Below are 20,560 nucleotides of genomic sequence, written 5' to 3'. Positions count from 1 at the left end.
TATATTTATTTGAGCCAAATCTCTAATTATTAAATTCAATTATATTTATTCAAAATATATTTAGAATTATTAAATAAAATAGAAAAAAATTAAATCTTTGAAATCTTTGACACATATATGTACCACTATGCATTAAGATTAATCATTCGTGAAGGCTAAAATTTGATTTGTACACACATGTGTAATCTCAAATGATATTTGAAGAGGTGAAAAGGATTGAAAATGCCTGATCGTCACTGAATCATTTAGCGTAATTTATTTGGCGCTACTCAAGAGATGTCCTAAACAAGGGCGCGCGATCAATTATGCATCGATATAATTAATGTGCGCGCGAGAAAAATTGAAAGATACGCGTTCGTGTATCGCACACGGCCGCGTTCATACCTCGCCTTCGGCTCTTCTCTGCTGAAGCTCTTTCTGCCTGGCCTCTTCCTCGGCGATGCGAGCCTCTATCGCTGCCAGGGACTCCCGCGTGAACGGACGGAACAAACTTCTTTCTTCCTCTGATATAGAGTCAGAATCTTCGGACATTGTCTAGGCTGCGCACAGCTGAGCCACCTTCCTACGAGGAAGCGTATAAACCCTGATCGATTATAAATATCAAATTGTAAGAAACAGCAATTGACAATATACATAAAGAATAGAAAAGAAGACTCCAATGACATCAAGACAAATAATATCAATACATGTCAAAGTACACGACTTCTATTCGCTTTTGATTCAAAATTCGATCACATACGTCAAAAAAATAAATAAATTGAATCAGCTTTACAATAGTGTTAAGGATGTTTTGTACCTATTTTCAAAATATTGAGAATTTAATGAAAATTATACAGAGTGTCCTTACATATGTTTAGAATCTTCGGTACAATTTTTAAATCGATTCACTAAAGCGTTCTCTCTCTCTCTCTCTCTCTCTCTCTCTCTCTCTCTCTCTCTCACAAGTTATAAGGATTTTAATTTGCACCGAATCAACATGTGTTCTTATGGGAAACGTATAACCACGTCGATTCAAATGACAAGAACACATGGAAATAATATTCAGAATTTGTTAAAAATTTGCAAAAGTTTAGATACAGACGAAATATTTGGTCGAATAATATTATACAAGTACTAACTGATTAAGAAGATATTAAATATAATTGAATGAAATTAGCCATGTATCTGTCACAAGGCGAAATTCTCTGCCAAAAGTTAATCATTTCGATTCATGATGTTTTGTACCTATTTTCAAAATATTGAGAATTTAATGAAAATTGTACAGAGTATCCTTACATATGTTTAGAATCTTCGGTACAATTTTTAAATCGATTCACTAAGCGTTCACAAGTTATAAGGATTTTAATTTGCACCGAATTAACATGTGTTCTTGAAACGTATAACCACGTCGATTGAAATGACAAGAACACATGGAAATAATATTCAGAATTTGTTTAAAATTTGCAAAAGTTTAGATACAGAGGAAATATTTGGTCGAATAATATTATACAAGTACTAACTGATTAAAAAGATATTAAATATAATTCAATAAAGTTAGCCATGTATCTGTTACAAGGCGAAATTCTCTGCCAAAAGTTAATCATTCCGATTCACAAAATTCGGAATATTTCAGTAAGAATGCAATAAATATTAAAAAATACATCTCTACGCTGTAGCTAAAAAAAATTGTAATATTCCACACAATTTCTTACTCAAAATACACCAAAAGTGGATATTCGTCAATATTGATTTTCAGCTACTTTTTGTTGGGATTGTACATACAAAACATCCTTAAATAAAAATAAGAAAGTACAAAAAGATAATTAAATAAATCGTAATATTTCAACTTTCTTTTGATGGTGTGATATTGTAAATAAAGCAGGGAAAAATACGAGAGAAAACACTGAATGGACAAGAGGGCGAAGAGGGAGGGTTTCGCAAAGACTCACTTTTGATCGGTGCTAACAGTTCCTGAAGTGTGATGTGCGCGTGTCCCACGATGCGGGGGGGTAGTAGAGTTGCTGCTGCGGCTGACGGGGACGACGGGTCCGGTGCTGAGGGTGGCTCGACTTGCCGGCTACCAGCGGCCGGTTTCTGGGCGTCGTCGATTCGGAACGCGTCGTGCCGATGATGCGGTCACACGGCGTCGTTACGTACGCTCGGACGGATAAATGCGCTCCGTGCAGCACGTCGATTGCCGATCCGCCGTTGCTCTTGCTCTCCCTCTTCTGGTCGATCGCCGTCAAGCGAATACTGCTGCTGCTGCTGCTGTTGCTGCCGTTACTGTCAATGCTACCGCTACTTCTAACTTTGTTTCTGTTGCGGTTCAAGCTGCTCTTGTTGAGGCTGCTGCTGCTACCTGAATCTCGTTCCAACGTAATGGCGACGAGAAATGACGAACGCGCTGCGGCAGTGCGTGCTATGTCGGGGACCGTCCAACGCGAACCAAGATTTTTCATGTCCGACCTGAGACAAGTCGAGCAAGAAGCGTCACGTAGCGATAAGAGATCGCAGATACTGTCATTCCGATGTATGCGTTAGAAGATGCGCAAACATTGGGTCGCGTTATCAATTTTCACTTTTGCGACATTTTCCAAGGGCATAAATTAAGGATGTTTTGTATCTATTTTCAAAATATTGAGAATTTAATGAAAATTGTACAAAATGTCCGTAAATATGTGTAGAATCTTCAGTACAATTTTTAAATCGATTCACTAAAGCGTTCACAAGTTATAAGGATTTTAATTTGCACCGAATTAACATGTGTTCTTATGGGAAACGTATAACCACGTCAATTCAAATGACAAAAACACACGGAAGTAATATTCAGAGATTGTTTAAAATTTGCAAAAGTTTAGATACAGACGAAATATTTGGTCAAATAATATTATACCAGTATTAACTGGTTAAGAAGATATTAAATATAATTGAATGAAGTTAGCCATGTATTTGTCACCAGGCGAAATTCTCTGCCAAAAGTTAATCATTTCGATTCATGATGTTTTGTACTTATTTTCAAAATATTGAGAATTTAATGAAAATTGTACAAAATGTCCGTACATATGTTTAGAATCTTCGGTACAATTTTTAAATCGATTCACTAAAGCGTTCACAAGTTATAAGGATTTTAATTTGTACCGAATTAACATGTATTTTTATGGGAAACGTATAACCACGTCGATTGAAATGACAAAAACACATGAAAATAATATTCAGAATTTGTTTAAAATTTGCAAAAGTTTAGATACAGAGGAAATACTTGGTCAAATAATATTATACTAACTGGTTAAAAAGATATTAAATATAATTTAATAAAGTTAGCCATGTATTTGTCACCAGGCGAAATTCTCTGCCAAAAGTTAATCATTTCGGTTAACAAAATTCGGAATATTCGGAATATTCAGTAAAAACGCAATAAATATTAAAAAATACATCTTTGCGCTGCAGCTAAGATCAAATTATAATATTCCACACAATTTCTTACTCAAAATAAAATGGATATATTCGTCAATATTGATTTTCAGCTATTTTTTGCTGGGATTGTACATACAAAACATCCTTAAGAAAATTACTTCAGCCAAAGAGATACAAATGTACACGAGATCATTTGTCTAATTTTCAATTATAATAACGCGAATCAAGTATATTTCTAGAATATCGTAGGAATTCCCGATAGTCATTAGGTTAGATAATATCGGCGAAATAAATGGGAAACGCAAACTACTCCTGCAAATGGACTACGAAACGGAACGTATTAATGCATACTCACGTGTGAATGAAGCGACGGGTGCGATCAATCCGTTATCCGAAATAACATAGTCTAGTCTTCGAGTCGGTCGATTTTTTTATTTTCTGCAACAAAAACAGAGAAACCAAATGAATCGAAATCGCTTCTCTAATATACGAATTAAGATCTGCTATAAAATATACACAACATCACGGATGCTGCGTGGCTTGTGCTACATCAATATTTGACATTCATGTTTGTGAGATAAGGTCTTTTATTCGACAGAAAAACTCGAGTTCAGCGGAGAGGAATTAATTCTTTATGACGAGGCGAAACTCGGAGCTTGATTTTTTCATGAGACGACTTGACGCGATTAGAGACGAATTTGCTCGAAACGAGGGGATTTTGGCCGGAAATTTTCGCGCGAATCGCGTACCGCGTTATCTGTACAAGCGAAGCCGCGGAAAGGTGTCGGTGGTCTTTGACCGAGTTTCGCGCGGTCGATCATCATCCCACCGAAACTCGGTTAAACGCGCCTCGATGGCGACGGCGGCGACGCCGAGCGCCTGGCCCGACATGGGAGAAAAGTAAGAATGAAGGGCTCCTCCGCCAGTGAAACAGCCGCGTGTTGAATCGGCCGTTCCCGAGTTCAACACGAAACTTTTCTCCCCGCTCGCTGACATTTACAGTGTTATTCTTTCGTATCGAACTTCTGTTTGTCGAAAAGATCGAAAAACTGGTTCGACGTGATTGTATAGACACACTTCGGAATTTGTGGAAGTTTACTTAAAAGCTCGTACAATAATTGGAATATGATTTTTATTTTCTTCCTTTTAATATATTGAATTTTTGTATTTATTGAAAACGTAAGGTTTATAAATCACAAGAGAGATTGAGATTTTATAGATTTCCAAAGAATTTCTAAAAGAATTGATAGCGTATTATCTATATAAATAGATTATAGTGTTTATAATATCACGTTTCTCTTTTCTTATTCCTTTTAACAATTATTTGAGCAACGAGTCTTTCATCAAGAAAAAGAAAGGAATTATTTATAAAATCGTTAAAAGTCTAATTGTGTTTTTCACAAGTTTTACGATACTTCGTATCTATTCCTATTTCCTACATTTATTATATAGAATATTTTTATCACATTTCCTACATTGTAAATGAGTGATATAAACAGAAACATAAAAATATACAGCATAACTTAATTATTGAAAGTGCATAGATTAATTAAATACATTTAAATCTATTATTTTATTCATGCGTTTCTCCCAATGAAATAAAGCATGTATTCTATGAAATTACATTTCCGTAAAGTTAATTGAGAAGATTTAACGTCACAATTTTACAACTCGCGAAATGGACGGTATTTTTAATTTGATTACTAATCCAATTATGTCCTTGTACTAATTGCAAGATAGAAAGACTTTTTCTTTTGCCCCGTTACATTAACCATACATTCGTCTATCTTCCGCTGACGATAGCGTGTTTTGCGTCTCTGCGTAGAATTACTCGCAAAAGTGGAACAAACCTACATCTTGTTTCTAGTTGAGACAAAAAGAAAAGGATGAAATAAGAAAGTCGGATAGCAACATGACTTCTATTTCAATATTCTTGCAAGCTAATAATTTCCCATTTCAATATTGATACGCAGCAGTAGCCGCAGCAAATAATTAATCTTTAATATGAGCGTATATATCACGTTTTTATTATTCAGAATTGTTCTACAGATTTTCTTTTTTTGTTTACAGGGAAAACAAGGCTGGCAAGAGATACAAGGGAAATCGATGGATTGCGACAACGTCACGAGACGGTCGACACAAATCGCATGTCTCGAAATCATTTAATGCGTATTTCTTTTCACCACATGGCGGCCTCAGATTGCAGATAATATAAATTTTGCGCAATCGTATTCGAGATATATGTGATTTTGTTTAGGACAAAAATAATTTTAAAAATTATTCAACAGAAGATGAGAATAACAGCTCCATCATATACAAGGACATTTTTGTTTTTTCAAAATATAAAATGAGAAAAAATTTTAGCAACAGAACGCAGGCAAAATTTTAGCACAAAAACGCTTTGAAATTATAACTGGATTTATATCAAATTGTTTTTTTACAAAGATAATTATTCTCATTCTCTTCTCTTGTACCTAAAGTCTACAAATAAATATTTGTATAAAAAAAGATATTACACTATACATCTCCATTTATATTAAAAAGTTTTATGCAATTTTATACCGGAAAGCGTACGCTTGCTCGAGAGAAAATCGTTAAAATAATATTTTTCGAATCAGCTTGACTTATGGCCTTTAGTTTATGCGTGGAATATGAGATGACACCATAGAAAAGCTCTGTAATTAATCATTAAGAGAAGTTATACAGAAGCCGCGAAATAATTAGCCGATTTCTCCTATTACGTATTGAATATGTGCTTGATCGTGGGTTGTGTTTCACTGATATAGAATTGCAATAAAAAGCGGCACTCTGCCAGCGTGCGAAGCAAGAAGAAACGAGGTCAACTATATCTGCGACAAATCGGCCTTCATCGAGAAATTATACGCGGTAACGGAAACGACCGGCTACACCGGGTTTAACAAGTAATTTTTCTAAAAGAAATTACTCTTTTTTCGTTTTTATCTCTCTCCTTCATTTCTCTCTAACCTTTGTATTTGCTAACTAGAATACAAATGCACATTCTTCATTTCGTTTTGTATTTGTTATTTTTTTAAATCTTTGATTTTATTCGAAATAATTTCTTTCTTTTATATTTTTATTTTTCATTCGAATAAAATAAAAATTGCTCATGCACGCAATGAGAGAATTGAGAAACTGTTAAACATAATTAAAATTATCAGTTTTTGAAAAACATAAATAATAGACATAAAGAAAAGAGAAAGATAGAGATAATGTAAAAAATATAAATGTCAAGAATATTATACAGAATATCATATATGGAACAAGAGGGAATATTAATGGAATTTTAGTAACAGAGGCTACCAAAAGAGAAAAGTATTATAACGCTAATTAAGAATGTGTTTGCTGTAAATGAATATGCATGACGACTTTTAATTAATATTTTTTAAATCCGAAATTATGCAAAATAATTGAGAAGTCGTGCAAACGCGATACGATACGCAATATCAAGAGATGCGATTCGACAACTGAGAGTTTATGGGATTCGATTAACCATCGCAAATGAATTAATGCCGAACGGAAGCCAAGAGCACTATGCCGAAGCACTTTTCCGTGCATCGTTCGCCCATTTGGATTGCGGATCAATAAATAGCCACAGTGCATACATCCGCGACGTCGGTATAAAACGATACGCGATCCATGTCAATTCCGATGTGCGCGCGGAAATGAGACACGGTTCGTCAGGCATCAGTTATCAGCAATTTAATCAACTTTGGCGTAATATCAATCTTGGTTTTCGACGATTGTTTAATAAATATCAGTATTGTTGAATAAATAGCCGCAGGAAATACAGTAAAAATCGTTTTTAACAATTTTATAGAGTCGCCAAGAAAATATATAGATATTTTTCTTTTACATTCGTATTTAATCAAATATTTCAAAGTGGAACAGCTTTGATATTCTTGTAATTTTGTTTTAACAATTTGTATATGCACATATATAAATTGCAAGAAAAAAGCATTAAAGTTGTCTCACCTAAAATATTAAATTAAATACGAATTTTCAAGAATATCACACGAAACAAAAAATGTATGTCCTACTGTCATAAGGGGAAAAATGTTTGCATAAGTCAGACATCTGACTATCTCTAACATACATCCAATCAAATTTGAAATTAGCCAATCAAATAATTGACATGCAATATTTTTCAGCGACTGTGGACCTCATTCGGAGAGCTCTTGTATCGATTGCAGTAACTTGCCCGCTGCGGATGCACTGAACGAACGCGACTCGAATAAGCAGCGCGGCAGCGGAGTGCATCTGCACCGAGCGGATTGATGCACTTGACTATAGAATCCTCTGCAGTAAAGAGGCGAACATTTTGCGAGCATTTACCTTAAATTCGAGCACGGTGAGAAGAAGAGAAAGGAGAAGAGACGTGGTATATTTGACCTACAACATCTTTTCTCCCCATGCATTTCGATGCAGCATTTTTGCGGCATAGAAGCTGGATACACGTCAAATTCACCAGTAATATCTACAAACGAAATAATATAATATAAATTGAAATTCTCGCGATACTTGAAGCGACGATCTTCGACATTGTTACTCTTTCAACTGGTCTCAAGCTATATCGAGAGACGCCATCGTCTTACGCCAAGAATATAATAATATAAATAGTAAATCCTCCATAAAAGTTGTTTGTACCCTGGCACACAATTACGCTTCGAACCTCTTTCTCTGAGAAGAATTGAAAACCGGAACAGTCCTCCTTGATTTATTGCATCGAGTTTTAAACTTTGAATCGCAATGTTTGCATTTGGCACGCAATGTGTATGCAATTCGAAGAAAGAACTTCAAACTTTCGGATTTCACGAGGCTCCATGTGCGAAATAACATCGTTGAGAAATATTTATCAATCTTTTTACATGTTAGATATGGACATTCCTTTAACGATCCCTTGGTCGCTCGTTACCTTTCGGAAAGGTATCGCGATTTGCTCTTGAATATATATGATATACATAGGGAGAAAGGGTGGATTTTGATTGGGGGGGATCGCTGTACGCTAAAAAATTCCGCAAAATTATCGCGTTGACGATCGATCGGAGCCTTTCTCTTGGTGCCAAGAGGTTCGGCGATGGACGAGCGCTAATCGTCAGCCTGATACATACGCATAATCGCATCGCCATGTTCATGGACTCTGCCCGGTGGCGCCACCGGAAACTACCCCCGTGAAGGAAAACCCAGTTGCTGGCGACGGTGGCTGGCTGGTGGGGCGACGCCGACGCCGACGTCGCGTGACGTCACAAACCAGGCCGGGTACGTTGCGGAAAAACGTTGTCATGACGACGACCGCTGACGCTATCGTCGTCGTCGCCGTCGCCGAGGCTTCGCCAATGCCAGGGGGAGAGACGATTGCAAAAAATTACCGAGCGGAAACGGAAAAAATATGAAGAACACATTGCGGGGCATCGTGCGTTTGTCACTATTATACGTCGTTGAAAACCTCGCGAACTCGAAATAATAGGATTTTATATCCTAGAATTCTCTAGAGAAAGAGAGAGAAATAATTGGACATGAGTGATGCTTAAATGATTAGGCAAGTCTAAGTCTTTGCTCATTTGAATCGAGATATCTAGCAGCAACAGTCTCGTTGCTATGCTATGCTAGAAATTCATTGAAACTATTGAACATGAGCATTTTCAATTTTTAATACGTAAAATAATGCTGTTTAAATATTGTCCAATTTAAATTTGCAGATAATCCAGAATTTTATTGTATCAGCCTCAATAAAAATCACTGTTATAATTCTAATTAAGATGTTATTTGATTAACACACTTGCTAATCAAGTTGTCTCTTATCTATAGAATGTTTTAAATTCTGTCTATATTAGATTTTCTAATCAAACAGTTTATATGTCCCCCGGTTCTCCACAAGTCAATATTTTCGTAGCTATGTATGAGAAAGATATCCAAAAGAAATTTATAGGCAACGTAAATCGGATCTGAGAAGACGAATAAATTTTTCAAGTTTATATCCGCTCTCTATTTCAAAATTGTTCAAGCGCTACTTTATCCATACATATACAATTGTCCATTACATTTTAAGATTATTCAAATTGAAATATCAATAATATATACATGACAAAACACATGATATTCCGTGTAAATCTAGATATACGTATAGATTTTTATGATGCAAATGTCTTTGTTTGTAACGACGCAAGTTTTCAAGGTTTCACATTTACGTAATTCTGCAGAAATGGTTCATGGCTACCGTCAGAATGAAGATTCAATACGGAGAAAACGAATTGTTCTCTTAAAACAATCAGTGATTCACTTATGTAAATATGAAACTTCCAAGACTTGCAGCTATCGCAGAGGCTTCAAGTACGGCGAAAGTAATCGCGCGAAAAATGCCTTGAATGAGAAATGAGTTATCGTCCTACTTTTACTTTCCCTTAATGAAAGACATCCACGTATTAGCGGGGAAATCATTTACGCGATGCGCCATATGCAATAGCCTTTGTTGACATTTTTGCGTGAAAAAATATGAATTTATTTCGTAAGATAATATTCCAATTATGCCCGTGCAATATTTGGAAATTTTTATTTATTATTTTATATGTAATTGACACAAGATAGTTGAGAAAACTGGCCGATCGGAGCGAAAGAATATCGGGAATGAAGGAAAATTACTTGACGTGGTGACAGTGATAATGACTGGGGTGTGCCCGGCATTATTTGGACTGTCTAAACTCGTGTGACTCATACGATTTCGATGGAATGCTTGACTCAACAAGCGCGGAAAATCAATATGTAGGAAAAACCAAAATAAATCCGATCCAAAAATGTGTCCGTCGGATGAATAATGCTCGCAAACTCAAATATTTCATAAATAATAAATCGATTTAATTATAATATCCTTCTTGGATAGCAATAACTCTTCAAGTATCAGAAATGTAAACCAATTAATCAAATAAACATTTAATTCATATTAAACGAAAAATACATAAATAAATTTCATAAAGAATTCTAATCGAATAAATAAATCGAATGAATAAATCGTTGATAAATCTCTAGCATTTTTTATATCGTTCAAATGTACCGCGTGCATTATTTGCAGGATATAATAAGTGGTGAGGGAATACTCATATATTTTCTAGGAATGTATATTTTATGTCGATCTTGCGGCAAACATTTATATTTACATTCAAATATCGTATATGTCAAGCAATTACGGTCACCGAGTAGTCATAGCTATTTATGGTCAGACAAACAGACGAAAGCTCGCACGATATCAAATTTTCATCATACGGCATAACTCGTATAATTGCGTCAACATTTCATCAAATTTTATTTTTTTTAAACACTGCAAAAATTTAGTAAAAAAAAAGTAAACTAAAAATTCGAGCGTAGAGAGAAAACGATAATTTTGTGTGAGGGGAAAAAGTATGCATTTCCGCTGTATGTATATCGCGTGGAGTGGTGAGCCATAAAAATGCGTGCAATGCGTAATAATCCACGTAACGGGGATATGTACCTCGGGGAACGAAATGCAGTAAATTCGTACGTACGTGCCAGCAGTAAAAAACGATCATCCGTTGTGGATAACATTGTTGCGCTCGCGCGACATTCTGCACTGGCGCGACCCACAAAAGACGAAGTATACCGCGACGCAAAGTATAGCGCGAGGAACAGAACAGGGCCATGCGTTCGTGCGAGGGCAATCGATCGATTGCCCGCTTGCCTGCCTGCTTGACTTTCTTGACGCTTCAGCCCAGCGTTGCGCTTCCAAGAATCCTACCCCATCGCGAAAGATTCCCGCGCGTTTCAACCCTCTCGCGCCCAGAATTCATACCCCTCGAGATATATTATAATTATACAGGATGTTTCTTAATAAGTGCGAAAAATTTTAGGAGATGATTCTTGGTCGAAAATTGAGAAGGGTTTTTCATATAAACATACACTCCTACATCCAAAATTAGGTTTTTATTTTTTTTTTCTCAAATTTGAAACAAGTTGAAAAGTTATCCATTTAATTTCATTCCTTTAACTAATTTCTTTAACAAATTTGAGAAAAATATAGAAACCTAATTTTTACTCCCATTTTTGCAGGAGTAACTCCACAGGGAGGGATGTAAGAGTATATGTTTATATGAAAAATTCCCTTAATTTTCGACAAAGAATCATCTTCTAAAATTTTTTGTACTTATTAATATATATATATATATATATATATATATATATATATATGTACTTATTAATATATATATATACACACACACACACAGGATGTTTCTTAATAAGTACAAAAAATTTTAGAAGATGATTCTTTGTTGAAAAGGGAATTTTTCATATAAACATATACTTTTACATCCCTCCCTGTGGAGGGATACCCTTACTCCTGCAGAAATGGGAGTAAAAATTAGGTTTCTATATTTTTCTCAAATTTGTTACAAGTTAAAGAAATGAAATTAAATGGATAACTCTTCAACTTGTTTCAAATTTGAGAAAAAAAATAAAAATCTAATTTTGGATGTAGGAGTATATATATATATATATATATATATATATATATATATATATATATATATATACAGGGTGTCAGGGCAATCTCTTCCCAAAAAAAGCTCTTGTAGCTTATTTCGAGACCTTTTCAAAACATTATAATAAAGTATTTTTTCATCGAGTACTTTTTGAATTATGTGGCTTAAAATAATCTCTTAATTTTACAAAACCATAATATATCTAGTAAAATATTCATTTATCGATTATCTTACCTTAATATTTTTATGTACAAAATAATGAGAGGTATCAATTGGTGTAAGAAAAACACATAATTGTTTCGAAGAAAAAATATATAATTTACAATTAACAATTACATATTTTTTTCTTCGAAACAATTATGTGTCTTCCTTACATCAATTGATGCCTCTCATTATTTTGTACATAAAAATATTAAGATAAAATAATAGATAAATGAATATTTTACTAGGTATATTATGGTTTATGTAAAATTAAGAGGTTATTTCAAGCCTCATAACTCGAAAAAATACTTTATTATAATGTTTCGAAAAGGTCGTGAGATAAGCTACAAGAGCTTTTTTTGGGGAAGAGATTGCCCTGACACCTTGCATATATACATATATATATATATATATATATATATATATATATATATATGCTTTCAAGGAAATGTGCAAAGAATACATAGATATATAAAAAAAATTATTCAACTGATGCAATCCTAGAGAGAAAAATATGCCGTTGTTGTAGATTTGAAGGCTAACTTGATGAGATTAATAGAAGAGTGAAATGATTAACTCTTTGAATTTTAATTTAATAAGAAACTATCTTTTGTTTGGATAGAAACTGCTTACAGTGCATCTTTCATAGAAATTATTTAAAAATTTCGCAATATAATGTTAATATGCACGTAAATGATTCGATTAAATCGCACAAGATTTCTCATCTATTATTTTTCTGCATATAATATTAAATACAAAGAGTGATTATGTTTCTTATGAATGATATTGTGATGTAGAATTACAATAAAAGTGTAAACCCTTGTTGTAAATTAATTGTTTCCATAAATAACAATTTAATTAATGCTCATAATTTCGTTTAATTCTCGATTCAAGAAATACCTTGATAATGACACTTTACATTATCAGATAACGAGGAGTCGTAAGATTCATTCAATTTTACGATTTCTCGAAAAGCAACCTGTATATACTTTAGTACTATACTTTAATTTACCCGTAACCTACTTTTCCTCTCTTCGTTTTCTTTTCCTTTTTTTCTTTATATCCTTCTCTCTGATCCTTTAAAGCCGATTACTTTCGTGTACATAAAAAGAAATTAAAATCTTTTTATTCGTATATAAAGTATATTAAACTGTATTAATATATTGTAATGTATATAGAGATTTTATTTAAAAGTCATTGCTCGATTTTTTTTAAATTAGAGATTTCTCTTAAGCCATCTCTTTCATGAGTGAAAAAATCCAAATTTTATTAAATTCAATTCTCTCTCTCTCTCTCTCTCTCTCTCTATATATATATATATATATATATATATATATATATATATGTGTGTGTGTGTGTGTGTGTGTGTGTGTGTGTGTGTGTGTGTAATAATATTTTATGAATACTTGAAGGAGGAGGAGAAAGAAAAAAATATTCTATTTATATTGATATAATAAATTTGATCCACAACATATATATTGTTCTCAAAATCATAATAATAATGCCCGTAGCGAACAGCAACATGCTGTCTTCTTCGAAAACAAGTTAGAACATTCATAGAATGCAGAGGTGAGAAGATATTTTGACATCTTGACACGCGTTGTATTCTCTATAGTTCGGTACTAATGGGATAGGAAGATAGAATAAAGTTCGCCAGTTAGAAATGAAACGTTCCTGAGGGACAGAGGATTATTGATGTCCACGAAATTCGAAGAAACTTTACTCTTCGGTACACTTGTACGCGAGTCTCTCGGAGTACACTTGTACTCGAGGACGACACGGATGAAGGGAAGCGTAGCGCACCTGTTGCGTTCGTTCGCCCCGCAAAACCCACCCCTTCCCTTCTCGCTTTTTCACCCTTTTTTCTGCGTCTGCGCATTTTCAAAGGCCTTATCTACCATCGTCCATTAAAAATTAGGGATGTTTTAATCCTGAATGGAAGGGTAAATTCCATGTCAATTCCTCTTTCCCATCTTTGTTTTAATAGAAAGTTAATTTCCTAAATAATTTAAATGTTATAAATTGCAAGCAAAACATTTTTTTTGTTATATTTAATAGTACATATACATCGACACATACAAAGACAGAGAAAAAGAGAGAATATTACATTTAAACAATTGCTGAATAAGAAGGAAAAAATATAATTTAAACAACAACATATGAAAATATAAAAATTATTTTCTTCTTGTTCAACTAAATAGCGATAAAAAAAATAAAAATGATATCAGCTGATAATAAATATAGAGTGTTTCTTAGTAAGCGCGAAAAATTTTACATGATTCTTTGTTGAAAATTAAGGGGGGTTTTTCATATAAACATATACTCCTACATTTCTTCCATGTGGAATTACACTTCTCCAAAAATTAGATTTTTATTTTTTAGGTTTGTATTAATTTTAATAATTTTCTTTTTATTCCAATTTTCCCAACATTTACTCTAATTTTATTTTTATTTTAAAATTTAACTTCTCGTAATTCGAAACCTATGCTATTTAGCATCGTGTTGTGTACGATATAACGTATTGTATTTTTTTCTTAAAAACTACTGATTTTATGAAAAAAATAAAAGAAATAAAAAAGTTTCTAAATAAACCAAACTTTTTAATACAGACTTTTAATCATATTCCGGCCTATTAAAAAATTCTAATAGAAAATTGAATAGGGGTTGCTAGTTTCATCCCCTTATAACAATACGGGAGACTGAAAAAAATATTAATAAATAACCTTTTTACTAGTAAAAAATATCCTAATAATCTAATTTCATTTCTTTAACTTGTTCCAAATTTGAAAAAAAAAATAAAAACCTAATTTTTACCTTCATTTTTGGAGGAGTGTAACTCCAGAGGGAAGGATGTAGAAGTATATGTTATATGAAAAACCCCCCTTAACTTTCGACAAAGAATCATCGTAAGATTTTTCGCACTTATTAAGAAACACCCTGTATATATCAATGAATAATTTTATACAATGATACAAAACTTGGGCCTTATCAAAAACTCCCCGGCTATATTCGACGCAACAAGGGATCGTATTTACCCTCGTCTCTCCCCTTTTCTCCAAGCGTGCCGTTTAACGCGGAAACTAACTTCTTATTTTAGCACGGATCGGCGATCGCGCGAAAGCATATGACGCGACCCTTGACATTACGCCCTATCGATCGTTTATTTATGCCGAAGGATGATTTATCAAACTTTTAAAAGATTTCAAGAAAACGCGGTCGACAGTATCAATTATTCTCGCGACGCATCCGTATTCGCGGAATCGCGAGCGGAGCGCGCGAGTATGCGCGGAATCGAGGAATCCGCCTATCTGAGGAATTCGCCCCTCTGAGCGCGCGCGAGTTACGTCAATAGAGAGGAATATCCGTGCCGTTATGCGTTACACAAAGAAGAGCCGATGGTGACGCGCGCCTACGGCCCTGTGTCGCCTTCAATGGACGATGACGTAAGTTACGTCTGCTCACGCACGATTACGCAGCGAGTCGAGCTGCTGGAAGTTCAAGTATGCTGCCAGACACGAAGAACCGTCATTATCGCGGCCCGTAATTATGTATACTGTGCGACCCGAATCCGATTTTCATCATTTTCATTCCGAATTTTTTCGTCGATCGACTTCGAGGCGAAAAGTTGCGCGGAGTGTCTCGCGTGACACTTCCAATGTTTTCAGTCAATTCGAAATGTATAGAGAGGTACTTCCTTTAGAAGAAATCACACGGAAGAATGTTATCCGTCGCGATATATCGCACATCAATTGTCTTGGCAATTAATGCATTATTGATGAAAGATCCTCTCTTTGCGGCGCATAGAGCTCCAAGCGGCCGATATATAATTATAGAGATGTCCTTGAAAAAAAATCATATGCACACCTAGCGATAGGTAAGTCGTTTAACGCGTGCCAATGTGCTCTTTTCGATGTCTGACTAGCAGCGAGCGAGATAATAAAACTCGCGTCGCGCACTTACGCGTGAGTGGTACAAGTGGTAGCGAAAGTGATGGGCAAACTACTCGTGGTTACGCTGCTCCAGAGAATAAACGGCCCACGTTATAGCATACGACGCTAGTCGCACGCTTCCTCGTGGGAGAAAGTCCTCCGAGGCGTCGTCGTGCACGACGCGGTGATCGATACCATCGCTCTTAAGCGGATCGTGCAGCTCGTATTGACCGACAATTTTCGCACGGAGGAAGGTCACCGGAGCTACCAGACATGTCACAATCATTGCCGTAATCGCGACGTAATCGATTAACACAACCGAGTCGAATCGGCATTAATCACTCCTGTCGTTCCTACGTAAATAGTGGAGTCTTATCACGCTAATTAAAATTCTCGAGGCTCTAATCAATTTTCCGAACATTAATACCATCCGGATTATACAATTTCTTCGTCTCCAGCTTGCCCTCTTTCTCTTGCGTTTATTTAAATTATGTATAGATTTTTAGTGATCATCCTATAATAGCTATCTGGAGTTCGATACATCTAAACGTAAGAGTTTTGGATTAATATCATACAAGAGAGCGTGAAAGATATTTACCGAAAGCACAATAGTATCAGAGATTCATAGTATTCATAGTATCTGATCTACTAGACACGCGCCAACTTTGGAACATCCAACTTCACAATGCAAATTTGGTATTCATCACCCTGAATATCGTAAGCTCTGAATTCTCCAAGTGTAATATTAAGCTACGACTCGCTCGGAAAATATTTTTAACCGAAACATATTCTCTGCACACTTATAAAAGTATACACAACGCATCATGTATGCTCAACAAGAGAATAGATATTGCTTCTCTCTATCTAATCCTTTTCTCTTTCTCCCTCTCTCTTGTATATATCGGCTGCTCAAGTTGAAAACTATAAAAAAGCGCGTCTATAAACAGAACGCAGACCTCTTATATCATGCTTATTCTACCTTGTGAATATGGATTATAGTTTGTTAGCCCAAGATGCCAGAAGGGAGGGTTTCAGATATACGTTATCGATCGATATCGCGAGTTAAACGTGGAAAAGCCACATCTCTCTAAATCCTGGACGCGTCAGGACAGTCCTCGCGCCGATCACCATCGTCGCGAGACCGATCCCTGAACCGCGGTAGCGTCGATCGATATATCGGGAATGGCAGTCGCCGCGGCAGAGCCGCGCGTCACGCTAACGTGCACGATATACAATGGGCATATGTATTATCGGGGGACAACACGTAGGTTCACTTGGATCATCGCGACGATTGTCATAAATCATCCCCTTTACTCTCGATCGGAAACCCTTTGATGTCGCGACACCGCAACATTATGTAACGTATCCAACGTGTTATTATACCTGGTGCACCTTCCCAACCAGAAAGGAGTAATGAGTCGGTTGAATATTTTTTTCGAGGGTGTCATTAGGTCTCGGGGATAAAAGGCTTCCGCGAGGTTTCAAGAACTCCGAATGACGCGAATAAAACTGGCTTGGGAAAGGAAAATTGCTGCTCTAGATATTTCATGTTTTCTTCGCCAAAAAATGGTTGGTTTTCCAATCGGTTTCGTTTTCAGGAAGAATCTAATTTCAATTTATGTTCTTCTGACATTGGATGCCAAACTGATTCTGCTATCACTGTAAATGCGCCAGTTATGCACGACGGATATGTCATTAGCCACGTTACGCCAATCATTATCTCATTAATATGTATGATTATAATGTACGCCCTCGTATTCGCGCCGCATGCCTCTGCACCTTGCTCGCTTGTGCTATATTTAAAGTAGCTACGCCCCTGGTTCTAGCATGAATGTCAAGCAGCCCATCGTGTCACATTGTAACCGCATACGCATCTCAGAATTTTTCAAAAGATGTATTCAACAAAAATTCCTACAACAAGTCGCGTCAAACGTTCGCTGGGGTCGATCGAGCGAGGGGGGAATGCATGGAATTTTCATAAAAAAAAAAAAAATTGCATCGTATGTAACTGACCTCTGGCCGAAATCCCAGAGAAAAATATTGCGAAAAATTTGCACGTATATCTCGACATAATTCTACATCGCAAATTCCCTCGCATCCTTGTATCGAGAGGAGCCATCTCTCTATAATCCTATCGCGCATCGAAATATCAGACGTCATGCACGACACTTTGAAGCGAGCGACTCGTCCGATTCGATTTGAGGGGAAACTCGACGAGCTTTCCAAGGGTGCGAGGATATTTCCATGCGAAAAGACGACTCAAGCTTTCCTCGCGTCTCGTCCGTAAGAAATTTTCTTTTCGACAGCTGAAGAGGATCCAATCGCGAAGACGTAGGAAACGTGCGAACTGTGCAAACTGTTTAAATAACCCGAGCACTTTTCGCAAACATCGTCGGAAAAGGAATTTTCGACGTTCCCCTTCAGCTGCTCCCGCGTCGTCTAAATAAAGACACACGTAAACGTAACACGAGTGACACTTACGGTTGAGGAGGTCGAACACTCTCCAACGTAGATGGTCACCGCTGCGAACGTAAACGAGAAGCGTGACGTAGCGATATGGAGAGAAGAGAGGCACTGCGACGTCGAGGGGAGAAGGGGGGCGGGTTCTGGGGTACCTCCGCGGGCCTTGCTCGTTCAGCGTCGAGATAAGGGTAGCACAACCGAGCACCGTGCGACAACACACTTGGATACACTCTTTTTTCACATGGACGATGCGGAAGAAGAACGACCGACGACGTGGCAGCGATACTCAGTCGGATTTCGCGTCGCGCGATGGTCCTTTCCCCTGCATGCGTACACGGCACGTAACGAACGTGGTGTGCCGGCCCCGTGTCTGTTTCTTCCACTTGGAATCCCGCTTCTTTTCCTGCTCGCAACGTCGATGGCAGCTACGCGGTTGTACGAGGCGCTCTTCGCGTTCGAGCGATCTTTTCCTGTCTCTTCCCTTCCTTCCTTCCTTCTTTCTCTAGTCTCCTTCGCTATTATCCTCTTCCTCCTTCTTCTCCTCCTACGCCTCCTCCTTCGCTATTCTTCACCGCAGCGGCAAGGACCCGCCCCGTGTCGCGCTACACGAAAGTGTAGTGGATAAAGAGAGCGTAAAACTTGCTCTGCGACAACATTATCCGGCCGGTTATCGGTACCTCGGTTGTCTCGTCATTTCGTCTCGCGTCCGTCCTACGGTCCTACTAGCCGCCCGCGCGCCGCAACGAAAATTGATCGCGTTGCGCGCGACGGTCCCTTCCTCGGGGACAGGCCCGTCGACGCGTTCGTGTCCGACCGCCGCGTCGCCCGTGTTGACGCGGGGCTACTCTCCTTGCGATCCGGTGCAGGGGGATGCCGCTTCGCGTTGCCGCTCGTCGCCGTTCTCCCTCGGCCTGCCTGAAAGCGAGGGACCGGCGGATCCTTCTTCTCCGCTCCCTTTGTTCTTTCGTCGGCTCTCACCGCTGCACGCTCCTACACACGCACACACCGCACACACACATACACACGCGCGCGCGCGCGAGCATACACACGAATACGCTCGGACGCGACCAATCGCGCGCGCGCGCGCGAACGATCCGTTCTCCTCGTCCCTCTTGCTCCGATCCTCCCTTAGAGGCTCTCTCTCTCTCTCTCTCTCGAACGCTGTGTCCTCCTTCGCCGTCTCTCTTCTCCCACCTACCACCACTCCCTCGCTTTCTCGTTCAACCCTCCTTCGCTCTTTTCCCTCCTCGGCGTCCCGACGTCTCTCCCTCGAAGCGACGCGGCCGGCACAAAGGGTCGCTCGTTGGTAAACGCCAGGCCGAGGCCTTCGCTCACGCGCGGCTTTCGCTCGTCCAAGAGCCTTCCACCTTTTTTTACTCCCGCGGTAATTTTTACTTTCTTCCTCGGGGTGCTCCTTCTCCCTCGGCGATGCGTCTTCGGGGTACCACGGAGGCGACTCTGTCCTCGATACCGACTGTCGTGGTGCCGAGTCGAACCGACGCGATCCTTACTGCATCGCCACGCGCCAGTCTTTCGCGCAGCGGACTCCGCGGCAACTAGTCACGGGGCGCCCCGTTTTACACCCTCTATACCCCATTCGCGATCCGCTACGTGAGCTACCCCCGTCGCATCCCCGTCGATCGTCCTGTAAAACCGTCGTCGTTTATGTCGACAGCGCGACACAGCCCGAAGACGATTCGTACGCTGCGGGGGTGCGAAACGCGATTTCCATCTCTCTTTCTATTCCTCTTTCTCTCTCTCTCTCTCTCTCTAGGATGAAACGAGTCTTCGCCTTGGTGGCGAAGCGATGCCAAGTATCACCGTGACGAGGCGAGATCAATGCTCCGTTCAGGGCTTGTAAGTGCTTGCGTGGTGCGGTTCCGTAGCACGGGGTGGATCAATGAAAACGTACCCCTCCACCACGGTGCTGTCGTGGACGTGCCGCCGCGCCGCCCCCGCGACAGCAGAGGGAACACGGTACCATACCGCGCCACTTTTTACTATCACTGCCTGAAAACATTCGCTCGCACTCTTTTTCTATACTCTCCACGACCATACCCAGAACTC

General features: G+C 38.1%; 2 protein-coding genes across 5 annotated transcripts in view; both read right to left on the bottom strand.

The window, feature by feature from the left end:
• The window catches only part of LOC105257456 (sodium channel protein para), a 42,200-nt gene extending 41,669 nt beyond the window's left edge, over positions 1 to 531 (bottom strand). For all 4 annotated transcript variants that reach the window (XM_025413579.1, XM_025413580.1, XM_025413581.1 and 1 more), the window contains exon 1: positions 385 to 531. In XM_025413579.1, coding sequence (XP_025269364.1) covers positions 385 to 531 — 147 coding nt within the window. The remainder of the gene's footprint in view (positions 1 to 384) is intronic.
• On the bottom strand, positions 390 to 20,127 carry LOC112639487. Its single transcript, XM_025413583.1, has 4 exons — positions 18,512 to 20,127; positions 3,749 to 3,831; positions 1,929 to 2,445; positions 390 to 562 (listed from the first exon to the last, which is right to left on the bottom strand). The coding sequence occupies exon 3, from the start codon at positions 2,436 to 2,438 to the stop codon at positions 1,941 to 1,943; it is 498 nt and encodes a 165-aa protein (XP_025269368.1). The 5' UTR covers positions 2,439 to 2,445; positions 3,749 to 3,831; positions 18,512 to 20,127; the 3' UTR covers positions 390 to 562; positions 1,929 to 1,940.
• Between the last annotated feature and the right edge of the window lie 433 nt (positions 20,128 to 20,560).

The sequence above is a fragment of the Camponotus floridanus genome, unplaced genomic scaffold (genome assembly GCF_003227725.1).
Source record: "Camponotus floridanus strain SB8 unplaced genomic scaffold, Cflo_v7.5 scaffold69, whole genome shotgun sequence".
In the NCBI taxonomy this organism is placed as follows: domain Eukaryota; kingdom Metazoa; phylum Arthropoda; class Insecta; order Hymenoptera; family Formicidae; genus Camponotus; species Camponotus floridanus.
The sequence above is the reverse complement of the archived record's forward strand: the minus strand, read 5'-3'. Positions and strand labels throughout refer to the sequence as shown.